Source organism: Microtus ochrogaster, chromosome 7 (assembly GCF_000317375.1).
Source record: "Microtus ochrogaster isolate Prairie Vole_2 chromosome 7, MicOch1.0, whole genome shotgun sequence".
NCBI lineage: Eukaryota > Metazoa > Chordata > Mammalia > Rodentia > Cricetidae > Microtus > Microtus ochrogaster.
In genome coordinates this window covers 21,667,514-21,686,341 of record NC_022014.1, presented here as the reverse complement: position 1 = coordinate 21,686,341, position 18,828 = coordinate 21,667,514, and the positions used below count along the sequence as shown (strand labels likewise).

Genomic DNA, 18,828 nt, shown 5'->3' with positions numbered 1-18,828 from the left:
CTCTGTGTAGCCCCAGCTGTTGTGAAATTCTATAGACCAGTCTGGCCTCAAACTCAGAGGTCCTCCTGCCTCTGCTTCCTGAGTGTTGGGTTTAAAGATGTGGATGATTTTGTTATTTAAGAAAATAAGTTCCAAATAGGAAAATTATAAAATTTACCTCTTAATTCAAAATGCAAAGTAAATGCTTGCAGATATTACCTAAACATTTTATATTTGTTTTGGTGGTTCCCTTGGTCGTGTACCACAGGTCCTGTGTCCAGACCCCTTCCTCCTCTCCAGGGAGTCTACCCTTTCCCAGCAGTGGACACAGGAAAAGAGATTTAGCCTAGTTTCAAGTTGCAGTGTTACTTTTCTCAAAGTCATCTCATTTCATGCATAGTTGCCATGCCTGGAGCTCAAGCAGATTGTGAAAGGAGAGGCAGCAGTTCCCCTCCTTCCGCAAGAATGCTCAGCTCTGCATTATGCTACACAGAGGTTTGTTTACTCAGGGCGCTATCAGCTGATATGGAGAAGGAATGTTTAGAACATAGTTTAAAGAAATCTGCAGTGGGAAGGAAAGATTGATTGGTGGGAAGCCAAGTTACTAGGAAAAAGGATTCATCTAAGTCCTCATGAGATTGTGCAATTGCTCTGAACTGGAGAAAGCAGAAAGCATTTGCCCAGCCAGATTTTAGTATCAGCAGCTGTCCTGGAGGCCGTCTGATTTGACTGAGAAAAGCCTACTGTGAAGAGAGACCATTTGTAGGAAAGCAAGGTTTTTTAGCTTAGCAAGGGAAACATGAGAGTATTGGACACCATAATTTTGCTTATGAATAAACTGGCTATCTTTTTCAAGATTTGACATTAAAGATCCTTTCTAGAAGTGTTTACAAATAGAAATGCAGCCCCAGGCCGGTTATCCTTGTACAGAGAGTGTACTGCTGAGATGTCGCTAATGTCACTCTTGTGGCTGCCATGCTTTCCATCTGAACTGGAAGCATGTGCTGTAAACTTCTCTTAAAGGAAAAGCCGGGGGCGGCAAGATGGTACAAGATGGTACATCATGTAAAGGCACTTGCCCCCATACCTAATGACCTGAGGTCAGTTCTCTAAAACCCACATGGTACAGGGAGAGAAAAGGCTCTTTCGGATTTTCCTCTAACTCCCATGGCATGAGTGCACCCACACCAACATAGTTTGGTGTACACGCACGTAATAAAATATAATTTAAAAAGCAAATAGGGCCAGGTGGTGGTGGCGCACACCTTTAATCCCAGCACTCAGAAGTCAGGGACAGGTGGATCTCTGTGAGTTCGAGACTAGCCTGGTCTACAGAGCGAGGTCCAGAACAACCAGAGAAACCCTGTCTCAGAAAAAAAAAAAATACAAATAGGGCTAGAGATGTACCTCAGTTGGTAGTGTACTTGCCTAGCCTGAACACAGCACTGGTCTCAGTCCCCAGCACCTTATAAACTGGGTATACTGGTATACCCTTGTAATCCCATGCATAGGAGATGAAAATTGTAGGCTTTGAAGTTCACGATCATTGGGTCAGCATGATGGCTCCATTGGATGAAGACACTTGCCCCCAAGATGACAATCTGAATTTGACCCCACATACATACTGTGGCACTTGTCTATTCTCATGTGAACATACACTCACCACTCCCATCCTGGGGGGGGGGGTCATTTTTGCACTATCATTAATAAAACTAGGTGTGATAACATGAAGACCCTGGGATTTAGAGGCATTAAGTACATGTAGTTGAGTCACTTTTCAGAAACTGTTTCCCCGCAGGGCTCCTTTCCAAATACCCTGTTTAGTTGACTTGATAATGCTCACTAACCTTGTCTTTTTGGCTCCATAGGGCTCAGAATGGAATGCCTCGAACTTAGAGGATTTACAGAACCGAGGGTGAGCACACAGAGCAATTGCCTACTCCTCTGTATGGCAGAAGTCCCTGTTTTAGTCTTTATGTTTTCCTGTCAAAAAAATATCGATGGGTAAACTTTAATCCTTAGAGTTGCTTTCAATTCTCAGCTATAATCTTAGAAAAAAACCAAAGCAGTTATTCTCTCAACCATTTGATCCCCTTCTCTTCCAAGAAAGATCAATTGTACTGATGGGATGGCTTTGAAAAGCAAATTACCAAGTGTTTGGTACTCCTTAAAAAACAAATATAGTTGCTAAGAACGTAGTTAATGGATAGGGCTTGCCTGTGGCAGAGGGGGAAAAGAATTGCCATGATAGACTGAGAGTCTGGGGTACTTACTGATGGGCGCCATGCACACTCCCCACTTTCCTCTCTCCTGACGTGAAAGGTATTTTATAATTGCTAAAATGAGCCAAAAAATAAAAATCCCAGGTATGAAAATCTACTTGCAGGGCTGGAGAGATGGCTTAGCAGTTAAGAGTACTGACTGCTCTTCCAGAGGTCCTGAGTTCAATTCTCAGCACCATATGGTAGCTCACAACCATCCGTAATGAGATCTGGTGCCCTCTTCTGGCCTACAGATATACATGCAGACAGAACACTGTATACATAATAAAAATAAATCTTAAAAAGAAAATCTAGTTGCTTAGTTGAAGATATAAAAATAAGTATAACTTGGAAAGTTTTAATAAGTAAGGATTGATCTGGAGCTTTTTTTAAGTTAGAGACTATATTCTCATCTTTTGAATTTATATCATCCTAGCTCAAAGCTTCACACTAAGATGATATTCAGTGTAAATGAATGTTAAAAAATAAAAACTCATACACATGTGAGAACTGCCATTTGCCCAATGACAGATGAAGGGAGGAAATCAGCTAATAAGCTGGGCTGAGAATTCAAAGACCTCAACTTTCATCCTGTGTCTTTCATTTGCCCTCTTAATACTAGATAAATTTGCCAGGCAGTGTCGGTACACACCTTTTGTCCCAGCACTTGGGAAGAAGAGGCAGGCAGGCCTCTTGTGAGTTCAAGGCCAGCCAGGTCTACAAAAGATAGTTCCAGGACAGGCTCCAAAGCTACAGAGAAACCCTGTCTTGAAACCCCGCCCCCCCCAAAAAAAACCCAGCACTGACTCTGCTTTATCTGCAAACGTTCATTTAAACGTCCTTGAGAGTGGAACACAGTTTTTGACAGCTAGCAATAATTCTGTAAAGTTTAAAAGCTCTATCATTGTAGAAAATTTAGATATGATATTTAATATGAAATCTGAAGTTTGACATGGCACTGCTTGCCAAATACATTGTAACCACATTGACTATGCATACAATAGGCTATATAATACTAGCTGGAGATGGGAATCTCTGTCTCATATGCCGCTTTTATTAAAATAATTTATAAAATACTAAAATTTTGTACATTAATATGTACCATTTTATATTCAAGAACATATATTTAATGTTTTTAAACCAACTTTGTCATCTGGAACATTTTTCAGTTTTTTTAATAAGTTTTGCTTTGTTTTTTATGTGTATGGGTATTTTGCCTGCATGTATGTCTGTATCGCTTGCATGCTTGATGCCCTGGAGACCAGAAGGGGACATCAGATGCCCTAGAAATGAAGTTACAGATGGTTCTGAGCTGCTGTGCTGGGAATCAAACCTGAGTCCTCTGGAAGAGCACCCAGTGCTCTTAACTGTTAAACCATCTCTTCCACCCCCATTTATCAATTCTTTATGGTGAAAACCTTCAAAATCTTTTCTTTTTGCTTTTTGAAGTGTACAGTATGTAGTTATCCATACTCACCCTGCTGTCAAGTGACAACCATCATTCACTCCTACAGGGCTAAACTGCAAAGTGCTCCTGACTCTAGCTGTCTTTAAAACAGAATGATTGGGGCTGGAGAGATGGCTCAGAGGTTAAGAGCATTGCCTGCTCTTCCAAAGGTCCTGAGTTCAATTCCCAGCAACCACATGGTGGCTCATACCCATCTGTAATGGGGGTCTGGTGCCTTCTTCTGGCCTGCAGGCATACACACAGACAGAATATTGTATACATAATAAATAAATAAATATTTTTAAAAAAAACAGAATGATTGGATGGACAGACATCTACTTGGGACTTACTTCTTAAATTTAATGGGTCTTAAATTTTAGTGTGTCACAAAACTGTATGTACTGTTTCCTGCCAGTGATTTATGGTATTTTTTTTTTTTTTTTTTTTGGTTTTTCAAGACAGGGTTTCTCTGTGGCTTTGGAGCCTGTCCTGGAGCTAGCTCTGTAGACCAGGCTGGTCTCAAACTCACAGAGATCCACCTGCCTCTGCCTCCCGAGTGCTGGGATTAAAGGCGTGCGCCACCATCGCCCGGCGATTTATGGTATTTCAAAGTGTAATTTTTTGTTTGTTTTTTTGATTTCCAAGACAGGGTTTCTCTGTGTAGTCCTGGCTGTCCTGGAACTTACCCTGTAGACCAGGCTGGCCTTGAACTCAGAGATCTGCCTGCCTCTGCCTCCCAAGTGCTGGGAATAAAGGCATATGCCACTGCCCGGCTCAAAAGGCAATTTTAATAGTAAGATCATTTCCAGAGAATCTACTGACTCTAGAAACTAACTCTAAGAGTTTACTCCACATAAAGTCACAGAATTTCTGATAAAGCAAAGAAACCTTAAGGACCAGTTGGCAGTGGGAATTTTCATTCTGGAATGAAAAGAATTAGGAAGTTTTGTCCTGTCTCTATAGAGATGATGCCATAATTCATTACTGAAGTATAGGATTAGAAGTAGGAGATTGATTGGGTTTTGTGAGGAGGCAGAAGAGAGCATCTAACCCACTGGCGCTAGGAAGTCGTGAACTTCTCCACATGGGTGCTAAGAACTGAGCTCGGGTCATCTGAAGAGCAAGCAGCAAGCCCTCTAACCCACTGAACCATCTCTCCAATCCCTCATTTTTATTTTAAGATCAGTGAGCCAGGCATGGTGACTCACATCTTAATTTGTGGCCAGCCTGGTCTATATAGAGTTGCAGGGAAGCCCAGGCTACACATAGAGATCTGATCTCAGAAAAAATAAAAAAGTGTTCTTGCTTTTTCTTCTAATTGTTTTATTGAATGTAATTTATATGCAATATGGTTAACAGTTAAAATGCACAATTCTGTGGGTTTTGGTAAATGTTTCTGAGTTACACAAACTACCTAGTTAATTAAGAATATTTTTTTCAAAACAGAACGAGATCATCTTCTTCTCTATCTATAGAAGTCACTAATGTCACCAACTAGCAGCCACTTTTGACTGTCAAGAATGATAGTGCTGTGACCACCTGTATGCAAGTCGTTGAGTGGGGCTGGGTAACTCTGTTTAGCCCTGGTGGTGACTGCTAAGCTATTTTCCACAGCAGTCGCATCATTTCACGTTCCTACGGTGTGCTCCACTTTTTAAATTTAAAAAAAAAATCATGTTTATTAGTAGGTTTTAGTGCTACATTAAAACAAATTCAGTTCATGTCTCAGAAATTTTATCCCTTTCGGCCATGGCCACAGAATGATTATATCTCTTCCTGTAGTCTTTAGTCTTTTCTTCTTCTTCTTCTTCTTCTTCTTCTTCTTCTTCTTCTTCTTCTTCTTCTTCTTCTTCTTCTTCTTCTTCTTCTTCTTCTTCTTCTTGCCTCCTCCTCCTCCTCCTCCTCCTTTCGTTTGCAGAGCCCCACATGTGGTTATTTGAAGGAAACAGTTTTGTAGAAAGAGCTGAGCCTGTTTCGCTGGAATAAACTCCAGTGATGTTTAATTCTATACAACAGTGAAGAAAAGAAGAGCCTTGGGTCAATGAAGCCCACACATTGGTTAAGGTAGTGCAGGGAGAGAAATGGTGGAAACGTTAATATAGAACCCTGTCCTGCTAGCAGCCCCACATGTGAGAGCGCTTGGTCGGAGTGTAGCCAGATAGACTGGAGGGAGCTTTAGGTCCAGCTTTCCATAGACCCTCAGTTTCTTGCCTAACAATCTAGCATTCAGAAAAGTAAGAAAATTTTCCTTTTCTCTTTCTTTCTTGGAGTTTATCAGTCATCTGGTTTTATACAGACAGCTTCCAAATAAAATTTTACTGTTTGTAATTTTAGCAACAGAAATTGCTAGGTTGTGGTGGGTGTTAGGTTGTTGATTTTTTAGTTAATATAGATATGGGTACTCTTTCCAAAATAGTATCAAAGATGAGAATGTGTAACCATACATAAGGTGAAATGGAATTTAGGTATTGAACTTATAGATATGGTGCTGGGAATTCATTTTAGCTTGAGAAACAGAATACACGCCCTGCCTTGGTTTCTTCACAGGGTGCGGTACATCTTAAATGTCACTCGAGAGATAGACAATTTCTTCCCCGGAGTCTTTGAGTATCATAACATCCGTGTATATGATGAAGAGGCGACGGATCTCCTGGCTTACTGGAATGACACTTACAAGTTCATCTCTAAAGCAAAGTGAGTATTGTCCCACACAACATTCTGATCCCTCTTCATGGTTTGAACATGGTTGGGGATAAGTGACTGAGATAATTTACTGATAGTACTTAGAGAAAAAGATGTAGAAAAGGCACTGAGTTTTTATAATCCTAGACAAAAGATAAGTGACCTAACACTTTCCCTTTAAGCAAATGAAATCCCTTAGAATAAGATAACCTCATATTTCCCCATTTTCCACTACACACAAAATTAAAGAAAATGGAATTACGCTGCAGCTAAAGAAATAAAAATGAGCCGGGCGATGGTGGCGCACGCCTTTAATCCCAGCACTCGGGAGGCAGAGCCATCTATAATGGCATTTGATGCCCTCTTTGTACATGCAGCTAGAACACACACACAAGCACACACACACACACACACACACACACACACACACATATATATTAAAGAAATCTTAAAAGAAAAATAAATAAAACTGGGCGGTGGTGGCACACACCTTTAATCCCAGCACTCGGGAGGCATAGGCAAGCAGATTTCTGTGAGTTCGAGGCCAGCCTGGTCTTCTTTGGAGCCTGTCCTGGAACTAGCTCTGTAGACCAGTAGACCAGGCTGGTCTTGAATTCACAGAGTGCTAAAATCAGAAGCATACACTATCCCAAGTGCTAAAATCAGAAGCATACACTATCCACCATGGCTGGCTCTGAATTAAATTCTTAAATTGGCACTGGAGATGTTTTTAAGTTGTATAGCGAAAACTACTGTGAACACATAAAATACCAGGCCTTTTTGAATACAAGGAAAGAGACAGAAAGCTTTGGAAATCTTCCCAGTTATAGGCTTTACTGTAGATACTCTAAATGGTAAGGTTTTTCTCTTGCATTTTGTTGTTGTCATCTTCAAATCAATTGACTCCTAAAGCTCTGAGAGCTTCCTTTCCCAATTTTAATCATCCTTTCACTAGGAAGAATGAATCATAAGTGAGCTACTTGGCCACATTCCTCTTGAGAAAGGACAGCATTCAAACCATCTTTAGCAGATGAGAAACACCTCTTTTTATTAACTTCCATCAGAAATCACTCTACATTCCCCTTAACAGTCTTCATAGACAGGACAGTCACGAAATCCATCACCTCTCATAATTGCTGAATCAGAATAATTAAATGCCATTTGTCTCCTTAATTTTGTAAAATAGTTCACACAATGGGCTTTCAAATATTCTGCAAGCTCCCAGGAGAGACTTCAGTAACAGGACTGTAGGGCTGGCAAAGTGGAAAGCCTATTCCAGGAGTTTAAAAGCTTCATCCTTACACTTCTGTTGCTCTAGGACCACTTTAGGTACCAAATTCTGTATTATTGAGAATTGTCTAGATTAACAGAACATATAGAATGAATATAATATATGTGTATATCACACACACACACACACACACACACACACACACATATATTCTAATGACTTACAGGCTGCAGTTGTCCAGCTAACCCAACAGTGGCTGCCTATGAACAGAAAGTCCAAGAATCCAGTCGTTGTTCAGTCCATGAGGCTGGATGTCTCAGCAGGTCTTCAGGATACACTGGAATCCCAAAGAAGCAGACTCTAATGCCAGTGAAGGAAAGGACTGATAGCGAAGGCAGGAGCGAGCAAGCTGCCAGCAGAAGGCAGGCCCAGATTAGAGGTGGATCTCCCGCCTCAAAAGATTTGGATTAAAGGTTTGGCTTCCCATTTCTTTTTTTTTTTTTTTTTTTTTTTTTTGGTTTTTCGAGACAGGGTTTCTCTGTGGCTTTGGAGCCTGTCCTGGAACTAGCTCTGTAGATCAGGCTGGTCTCGAACTCACAGAGATCCACCTGCCTCTGCCTCCCGAGTGCTGGGATTAAAGGCGTGCGCCACCACCGCCCGGCTTTGGCTTCCCATTTCAAAGATCCAGATTAGAAGTGAATCATCCCACTTCAAATGATTTAATTAAGCAAAAATCTCTCATAGCTGTGCTCAGCCATTTTTAAATTTTGATAATTCCAGGTGTAGCCAAATTGACAAACAAAATAGCTATCACAAGCACCAAGGTTATAAATGGATTCAGTTGTTCATAAATTTCTCAGGTTTGGCTCAGTCTGAGAGGGAACTCCTCCTCCTGTATCGCTTTCTACAAGGCCCTACTCCTACTGTGATGATGCCAGACCTAATCTAGACCATCCTATACAGGGATTAAGGGGTGAAATTGAAGTGTGGGTTCAATGAAAACTAACTTAGAGCCTTCTTAAATAAGTTAGAAGCTGTACACTTAAGAAGCCTAGTTGAAAAATTCCAAAAAAGCTGGGTATGGTACCACATACCTTTTTTTCTCCTTTTAGTTTTTTGGTTTTTTTTGTTTTTGTTTTGGTTTGGTTTGGTTTTTCGAGACAGGGTTTCTCTGTAGTTTTGGAGCCTGTCCTGGAACTATCTCTTGTAGACCAGGCTGGTCTCGAACTCACAAAGATCCGCCTGCCTCTGCCTCCCAAGTGCTGGGATTAAAGGCGTGCGCCACCACCGCCCGGCTGGTACCACATACCTTTATTTCCAACACTTGTTATGCAGAGGTAGGCCAGCCTCTTGAGTTCTAGGACAGCCTGATCTACAGAGTGAGTTCCAGCACAGCCAGGGCTACACAAAGAGGTGCTTTCATAGGGAATTGTCCAAGTTTTGTTGTTGTTGTTGTTGTTGTTGTTGTTATTATTGTTGTTTTGTTTTTTAATTGATATTTATTGAGCTCTACATTTTTCTCTGCTCCCCTCCCTGCCTCTCATCTCCCCACTTTAACCCTCCCCCAAGGTCCCCATGCTCCCAGTTTACTCAGGAGATCTTGTCTTTTTCTACTTTCTACTTCCCATGTAGATTAGATCTATGTAAGTCTCTCTTAGTGTCCGCATTGTTGTCTAAGTTCTCTGGGATTGTGGTTTGTAGGCTGGCTTTCTTTGCTTTATGTTTAAAAACGACCTATGAGTGAGTACATGTGATAATTGTCTTTCTGGGTCTGGGTTACCTCACTCAAAATGATGTTTTCTAGCTCCATCCATTTTCCTGCAAAATTCAAGCTATCATTTTTTTTCTGCTGTGTAGTACTCCATTGTGTAAATGTACCACAGTTTTCTTATCCTTTCTTCAATGGAGGGGCATTTAGGTTGTTTCCAGGTTCTGGCTATTGCAAACAAAGCTAATATGAACATAATTAAGCACATGTCCTTGTTGGCACCATTGAGCGTCCTTTGGATATATACCCAAAAGTGGTATTACTGGGTCTTGAGGAAGGTTGTTTCCTAATTTTCTGAGAAATCGCCACACTGACATCCAAAGGGGTTGTACCGACTTGCATTCCCACCAGCAATGCAGAAGTGTTCCCTTTTCCCCACTACCTCTCCAGCATAAGTTGTCATCAGTGTTTTTGATCTTGGCCATCCTTACAGGTGTAAGATGAAATCTCAGAGTTGTTTTGATTTCCATTCCTCTGATGACTAAGGATGTTGAACATTTCCTTAAGTGTTTTTTAGCCATTTTAGATTCCTCTGTTGAGAGTTCTCTGTTTAGGTCTGTACTTCATTTTTTTTTAGTTGGATTATGTGATCTTTTGGTATCCAATTTCTTGAGTTCTTTGTATATTTTGGAGATCAGACCTCTGTCTGATGTGGGGTTAGTGAAGATCTTTTCCCATTTTGTAGGCTGCCGTTTTGTCTTGTTGACCATATCCTTTGCTTTACAGAAGGTTTTCAGTTTCAGGAGGTCCATTTGTTAATTGTTTTTCTCTCAGTGTCTGTGCTGCTGGGGTTCTATTTAGGAAGTGGTTCCCTGTGCCAATGCATTCAAGTGTACTTCCCACTTTCTCTTCTATAAGGTTCAGTGTGGCTGGCTTTATATTGAGATCTTTGATTCATCTGGACTTGAGTTTTGTGCATGGTGATAGATATGGGTCTATTTTCATTCTTCTACATGTTGATATCCATTTATGTCAGCACCACTTGTTAAATATGCTTTCTTTTTTCCATTTGATATTTTTTGCTTTTTTATTAAAAATCAGGTGTTCGAAGATGTGTGGATTGATATCCAGGTCTTCTATTCAGTTCCATTGGTCCTCCTGTCTGTTCTTATGCCAATACCAGGCTGTTTTCAGTACTGTAGCTATGTAGTAGAGTTTGAAGTCAGGGATTGTGATTCCTCCAGAAGTTCTTTTATTGTACAGGATTGTTTTGGCTATCCTGGGTTTTTTGCTTTTCCAAATGAAGTTGAGTACCGTTCTTTTGAGGTCTTTGAAGAATTTTGCTGGGATATTGAGTAGAATCTGTAGATTGCTTTTGGTGGGAATTGTCCAAGTTTAAGTACATTCCATGCGTACAGACCAGGGCCTAAAATTTGATATGTTTAAGTCATTGGAGTTCAATTGGAAAATGTAGAGCACACATCTAGATTTTCATCTGAGTCACTGTGCATTGGCTTCCAAACTGTAGTCTAATAAAAACTCTATAGTGAAAACCAGCAAGATGGCTCAGTGCTTGCTGCCAAGCCTGAAGACCTAAGTTTAATCCCAGAACACATAAGGTAGGGGGCTGGAGAGATGGCTCAGTGGTTAAGAGCATTGCCTGCTCTTCCAAAGGTTCTGAGTTCAATTCCCAGCAACCACATGGTGGCTCACAACCATCTGTAATAAGGTCTGGTGCCCTCTTCTGGCTGGCAGCAGACATGCAGACAGAATACTGTATACATAATTAATAAATAAATCTTAAAAAAAAAAGAACACATAAGGTAGAAGTTGAGAAAACCAACTCCTCCGAGTCATCCTATGGTCTCCATATGAGTACCGCCACACTCACATGCCTGCCCGCCCACACATACTCAAATAAATAAATGCAGTTTTTAAAATTAAGGGAAATTATTCTATTCCGTACTTTGCATTCTTGTAGCTTATCTGTTCACATGTTTGGGCAGGTTACCTCAAGCTCACTTGCACTGGTAATCCCTCGCTCATGCGTAGCTCATGTCCCCAGAGAAGCAAGACTCTAAACTCTAACAAGCAAAGGAATAGCTTGTCCCCTTATGCACACATATACGTGTATTGATTTGTAGGAACGGTTACTTGAAAGGATTCTGGAATCTGAGCAGTAGCCATAAGAGTAGCAGATGTTTTTCTCTATGTTTTAAAGTGTTCCTTCTTAAACTGCTAGAGGATGTGGTCAGCAGTTCCATCCACATTTATCCATCTATTTAACAGCCCCTTGATCCTACTGTGTGCTATAACACTACCTTGCTAGAATCGTAACTGAATAATGTTCATATCCAAGATAATTAGTTTTGACCTGTTCAGGCTGATGTAATTTATTTGTTTTGTGGCAGCTTTGTTTTCTCTTCCTTCCTTTTCATTAAAAACCCTCAGGAACTGGGCACAGATCAGTGGTAGAGCATGTCCTTAGTATGTGTGGAATCCTGAATTTAGTTCAGAGCATTCAAAAAAAACAAACAGGCAGCTCTCATTCATTCCGACTTCATGACTGAGAAAGCCATGTGATGTATCACACACTGTTCTCTCTGGGATTGTGGTGGTGTGTGAAAAGTGCGATCTACAATTGTGTCTGAATGGAGAAGAAAAGTCAGCTTCATGTCTGCTTTCCTCCAGGGACAGAGCCCTTCCTGGGAACTTCACTAGAAACAACTCTATTAGAATAAATCAGAGGAGTCATTACCACACCTGTAACAAAGGAGCCTGCCAGCCAGGAGCCATGCTTGAGGGCTGTGAGTGAACTGGGCTCCGCCATACAAGAAATGAGCTCCAGCTCCCAAAGCTAAATTCCCATCTCCACTTTGTGACCTTCAGTACACATTGAATTTTAATGATCTGTTTCTGGAACTAAATCCTACCCTTTAGGATAAAACTGTGTTCCTTAAGTTTGTGTTAGCACCTTGTACGTATTATCTTATATATGGTAAATACTTGACAAATCTTTACTGAGTAGATTAAGAGACTTTATATTAAAATTGAAAGAAGAAAAGGAGCTGGGTGGTAGAGGTACACTCCTTTACTCCTTTAATCCCAGCATTGGGGAGGCTGAGAGAGATGGATCTCTGAGTTTAAGGACAGCCTGGTCTACAGAGTTCAGTCCAGGATAGCTAGGACTACACAGAGAAACCTTGTCTTTGGAAAACAAATAAATATTATTTAAAAGTACAGTTAAAGCTGCTTACTTTACCCTCATATTTGATCATAGAGGCACATGGATGTACTAAGAAGAAAGCATTGCATAACAGGAAGAAAAAAAGGAGGAAAATACAGGAACCTAAAACCTTAAACTGTACTTACTATCTGTTGTCCTGTCTTTTTCACCTCAATCTTCCAACCAGGAAACATGGATCTAAATGCCTTGTGCACTGCAAAATGGGGGTGAGTCGCTCCGCCTCCACTGTGATTGCCTACGCGATGAAGGAGTATGGCTGGAATCTGGATCGAGCCTATGACTATGTGAAGGAAAGACGGACAGTGACAAAGCCTAACCCCAGCTTCATGAGACAACTGGAAGAATACCAAGGGATCTTGCTGGCAAGGTGAGTCCTTACGTGGCTTTCTCTGACTCCTTCCTGTACACTTCCATAAGCAAGCTGAAGAGCCATTTTCTGCAGCCAGTTCTTAGCCTAACTCCGATGTGGTATTTTTTAACTTGAATTTATTTCTCAATCAAGTTTTTTTCAAAATGTGAATTTAAGATTAGCATGGAAGATTAGACAGGTAATCTTTCAGGTATTTGATAGATATAGACTAAAAGAAATATTAGAACCACATTTCAGTTTTCAATTAAGTGAACATTTAATTTAACACCTGTCAGTATCTTATGATGCTGACTACAGCCTATTCAAGATGGATACTTATGGACGCTCCTAAAGTTAACTCCTAAGGTGCTGCTGGTGTTCCCTAAAATTCTTAAACAAGAAAATACCTGCTGTGATTTTTTTTTCAGCATTTAGTTTTATTGCACTCTCTAATAATTTTGGTCATGTACCAACTGTATACTCTCCTATTTGAGGATTATGCCCAGAAATAGCCCACTCTTTAAAAAAAAATACAAATTTTTAAAATTTATTTATTTTTATTTTATGTGCATTGGTGTTTTGCCTGCATTAATATCTGAGTGAAGATGTCAGGTCCTCTGGGAATGGAGTTATAGACAGGTATGAGCTGCCATGTAGATGGTGGTAATCGAACCCAGGTCCTCTGCAAGAGCAGAAGTGCTCTTAACTGCCGAGCCATCTCTCCAGCCCAAAAAATACAAATCTTTAATCAAATTTTATTTATGTGCTGTGTGAAACTGAAAAAAAAAGTTACAAAGGGAAAAAACGTCTTAGGTTAGATATCCACAGATAATAGTAAAGACTGCCTTACCTGTTTCTGTAGACTTTGCTTTATCAATCATTTTGATAGATACTTTTCCACCAAAATCAGTTTTTCAGCTTGCCTTTCTACCCACTGCTTCAGTCATTTCCTATATCAATGAGAGACATCTGTTTTTAATAATAATTTGGTAGTTGATTATGAAAATGAGTAATTTCACTACCTTTGAGGGTTAAAAATCACCTTCATCTACTCTTGCATCAGATAGTGAATGACTTGAGGATCACTTCATTGAGCTGTCAGATGCTAAAATCCTCTGACTTGGTAGATGTGGCTGTTTTCCCTGTGTTTGTTGTAGGCTGTGTTTTTAGGGTAAAGGCACAGCTGTCTAAAAGCACTTGCAGCTGGTGCCAGGGTTTGACTCCAGCGAGTCTCATGACTTGATCTTGACTCTCAAATCTGGGCTGTGTTTCCACAGAAGAGAATGTTAATAGCTTCCAGCCTATCCAGGCAGAGGGGCCACCCTCCCAGCCCCCAAAGAATTGTGAAAATGTGACCACAACATAGCATTATGGTTTCCACTAAAAACCCCTCCCATTTACTCAGCATTTGGAATGATTTCATCTGAACCTTTGTCTGGGAGAATGCTCAATCCTCCTCTGTTTCTAAGACATTCTAGGTCTTTAGGACCAGTTTTCAATGACACTTTTAGATTAAATCAGAAGGTAGGACACAGAAAATCTTTTTGTCACAAGAAAACGGTTCCTAAACGTTTGAGAACATAAATATTCTATGTTCCCAGACACACAGCACACATAACGGATATTAGGCAATGTCCTCATGTGACCTACTGAGAGGAAGGATACTACATGTTCTGCCAACTTCAGTATTTATTCTGGAATCCCAGGCTACTGCAAGCTGTTGGGTTGGTTCCCCTCCCCCAGAACCCCCCCCCCATGTGTGGTTTTCCTTAGATGTTAAAAGAATTTCAGAAAAATCTTAAATGAGGATTTGAAGGGCAGCATAAACCAGAAAACACATTTTCTCTTCCCTCTTCCTTTCTTTTCCTGTTCCATCCCGACTTCCTGAGCTTGATTCAGAAAGGGGGGGCAAACTCTAGAGAGAGAAAACACAGAATTTGCATCATTAGATCTATTTTCTACTCCTGGGTTACCTCTTTGCTGCAACCTGCAGAAGTTACTTCATGTTTCTAGTCTTCACCTGGTCCCATCTGTGAAAATAAAACAGCAAGATGAAGTTGAAAGAGCTGGTACAGCCTTCAGCTGCAGACTTGGAGGCAGGCTCTGTAGATTCAAGGCCAACCTGGTTTACATATCAAGCTCCAGAACAGCTAGGGCTACAGAGAGACCCTGTCTTTAAAAAAAAAGAAAAAGAAAAAAAGCCAAGATGCCTGTCTCCCTTGTAGACTTTGGAATAAAAATGATAAAAATATTCACTCTGAGAGCCAGAAACCCTGTCTCAGAACTAATACAGGAAGGCGAGACGGCCCAGCAGGTAAAGGACTTGTTGCTCAAGGCTGATAACCTGAGTTCCATCCCTGAAACACCAAAAAGAAAAAAGAAAAAAAAGTTAGCGCTGTATTTTTTTTTCATAAAATAACACTTTTTCTTTCCTAAGACAGGCTATCACATACCACAGGCTAGCCCTGAAGTTACTATGTAGCCAAGGCTAGCTTTAAGCGCCTAGTCCTCCTGCCTTATCTCCCAAGTGCTTGATTCTTTTCATTTCTTTTATACCACGGTGTATTAAGGGCTGTCTCTCATCTCCTTTCTCTGTGGTTACCCAAAAAGCAAATGTTAATATATGTTATGTATTCCGTCTTCATTGACATCGGTCTGCCTTCCAACATCACAAGCACACTAACTGCCCTGAAAGTGGGGTGGGAAGTGTTCCTGGCATTTCTTGTGATGTCCAGGTCAGGAATATTATCACTTAGGCTGCTTCTGGCTAAAGTAATAGAATACCTTCATTACTAAGGGTCAACAAGAAACAGCTCGCTCGGGTTAGGGTTATTTAAAGAGGGTTTTAGAGGTGAATTATTTACAAAACTGGACCTTCCATGACTAGGCTGCTTGTTGGATAGTTCCTAAACTCCAAGAGAGGGAACATTTACCGTAGCCTGAAGGTTGAGACTTCTGTGGAGAGGTACCTTCAAAGACAAGCAATGACCTTGTCAGAGGGACACAGCCTGAGGGGACTTTGTAAAAAGGGAAAGCTAGAGATAAAAATCTTGCCTTCAGCCTGTTTCTTAAGGTCTTAGTCCAGGATGTAATCATAGGAGTTTTGGTTGTTGGAAGCTAACTGCAGGTGAATTGGGTCTAGGAGATTCTTTTTTTTTTTTCTTTTCGCTTTGGAGCCTGTCCTGAAGCTAACTAGCTCTTGTAGACCAGGCTGGCCTCGAACTCACAGACATCTGCCTGCCTCTGCCTCCCAAGTGCTGGGATTAAAGGTGTGCGCCACCACCACCCAGCTGGTTCAGGAGATTCTTGCAGACCCCAAAGTCCTACGCTGGGAACTACCTATTGAGAAGAGCAAAGAAGAGCCTGGTATGGTAGAGAGTGGCTGTAATCTAAACACTGGGGAGGTTAGGAGGATCAGAAGTTGGCTATATAGTAAGTGTGAGGCCACCCTGAACTACATGAAATCCTGTCTCAATAAATAAAGTAGCAACAAAGAAAATGGAGTCCCCAGATTACTGTGGCCATCCAAAGCTCTAGAGACTGTATAACCTAGGAAACCAGAAGACCAGCATCCTCAGGAAATCCCACTCAGCTTCTAAGAGATTCCATTTCCTGTCCTGGAGCTTATATTTCTTAGCAGTTGTTTTGTTTTATTGGACCTTGTGCTTCATATCCTAGGACACACAGGTGGCTCTCAGAGAGTTAGAGTTGTGGTCTAGCATCCTGTAGCTGTAGTTACTCCAAGCAGCGCTGGGTTCTTATTTGGAAGTGGCACCTGTCTATTGGAGAGAGCTTGGTGTGGTGGCCTCTTAGTTATCCATTTCTGCAGTAACATCTGAACTAATTACAGTCTTAATGAGAGCGTGAGGGCACAGGCCACATGTCAGCCCTCCGAAATTCAAAGGACTTCTTTTATTTTTTTTTTTATTTTTTGTTTGTTTTTTTTCGAGACAGGGTTTCTCTGTGGTTTTGGAGCCTGTCCTGGAACTAGCTCTTGTAGACCAGGCTGGTCTCAAACTCACAGAGATCCTCCTGCCTCTGCCTCCCAAGTGCTGGGATTAAAGATGTGTGCCACCACCGCCCGCCTCAAAGGACTTCTTATATCCTTCGAAGTACCATTGGTAGCTTAGAAAATTGGTAGCTTAGAAAAGACTGATTTATGATTTACTCTTCCCCTCAGAGACCTAAAAAGGACAGCATCATTAAATTATTGGTATTTTTCATACTGGATTTATTTTTTCCCATTTTTATAGTTGTTGGGTCTTAACAGACAAGATGAGTGCTGAAGCGCCATTGAGCTGCCAGCAGCTCTCTTTGGTGTTCTGTATGCTGATCATACAGGAGTCTGCCAGGTTTGTGTTCTATCAGACAGGTTCAAGTTTCATCAACCCTACAGTTTGTAGGCTGGGCCGTGTGTCTAAGAGGTTCCAGTGTGTGGGGGAAAGGAGGAAAACTAAGTGACAGCTAGGGAGAGCTATGTCTCATGGCCTAGACATGTCCACTTTGCAGAACCTGGTCATGAGGGCCAGAGGAGGCAGGGATTTCTCTTTACCCTGCTACTGGGAAGAACAGTGTAGGGAGACAGTAGTCAGCCAGCAGCAAGGATCCTGAAATGAAAGGACATGGCTTTCTGACCCCATGACCGCCAAGTCTAGTTGTGTCTTTAAAGTATTTTTTCTTAATAGCTTTCCAGTTAAATAATCAAAACTATTCAGGACCACGCACAGCCCACAGAAATGCCCAGTACCCTAGAAAGTAATCACAACGATTCTCATTGTCCTGGCCAGATACCTCTAGCATTATTTTCTTCTGTATAAATTTCTAAGAGTTGATGCTTTTACCTAACATATAACAGAAAGTAGAAGCAAGAGTATGGAATGGCTTATACATCTTGTCATTTACTTTTCTTTTCTGCTCATCTAATAAATAAAAAAACCAAACTGTTGCCCAGAGTAGTCATTTGTGTGCCTGCGTTTACATGAATCCAAATTCAGGTCAGAGGCCACTCAAGGGAGGGGAGATCAGAGACATGGTTGCATCATCTAGGCCACAGGCCAGCTCTGAAGTTCTTTTTTAGCAACTTGTTTATTTACTTGGCCTACCTAGAATAGAGTGGGGGTCAGTTGGATTCAAAGTTAACAGTTTAAAATAATAGATATGATCTAATGTTGTCCATCGAGCCCTGTCAGTGTCAAAACATTAGAACACACTGGCTCCAGAGCCTCACTGGAAAACAGTCTAGTGTGACCAGTAAAACCAGTGATGTACACTTGCTCCATGGCCAATGTATTCTACTCCTGTTTTATAGCAACTTTGAGAAACTGAAGTGTACCAGCCACATGTTTATAGTAGCCAACACTGTTTGTCAACCATATGGATAAATTAATTTTGACACATTTATTTCACTTTATGAAAATACATTTACATACAGTGATAGAGCTTGAAAACATGTTAGCCAAAATAATGTTTTAGGTTCGGGTGTGGTGGGCATGCCTTTAATCTCACTAGAGGCAGGCAAATCTCTGAGTTCAAGGCCAGTCTGGTCTTCATAGTGAGTTTCGTGACAGCCAGGACTATGTAGTAAGACTCACTTAAACAAAAGAAAACAGGAAAAGAAAACACCTGCAGTAGCATTTTAAAGAAAAGAAAGGGAATGATACACATAGACTTCAAGAGGGAGGCTGCCTCCTGGAGAGGTGGGGAGTGCCGGCCAGACATCTGGGAACATGAGGAGTTTAAAGAGCTGCTTCTCTCCATTGCAGACCAGTCAGTTGTATTCCCAAGCCCCAGTGAAGTATTTTCTGATGTCTTCTCCTCCAGGAACAGAAGGAAGTCCCTCCTGGGCATCAGACTGTGACATTAGCCATTTCCTCGGAACTGGTTGCTATATACAATCATTAGCATAATTTCCTGACCAGTGATTT

General features: G+C 41.1%; 1 protein-coding gene across 2 annotated transcripts in view; it reads left to right on the top strand.

The window, feature by feature from the left end:
- The window catches only part of Ssh2 (slingshot protein phosphatase 2), a 243,541-nt gene that overhangs the window by 209,271 nt on the left and 15,442 nt on the right, over positions 1 to 18,828 (top strand). For both annotated transcript variants that reach the window (XM_005349503.3, XM_026780288.1), the window contains 3 exons: positions 1,848 to 1,894; positions 6,235 to 6,381; positions 12,722 to 12,922. In XM_005349503.3, the coding sequence (XP_005349560.1) occupies positions 1,848 to 1,894; positions 6,235 to 6,381; positions 12,722 to 12,922 (395 nt within the window). The remainder of the gene's footprint in view (positions 1 to 1,847; positions 1,895 to 6,234; positions 6,382 to 12,721; positions 12,923 to 18,828) is intronic.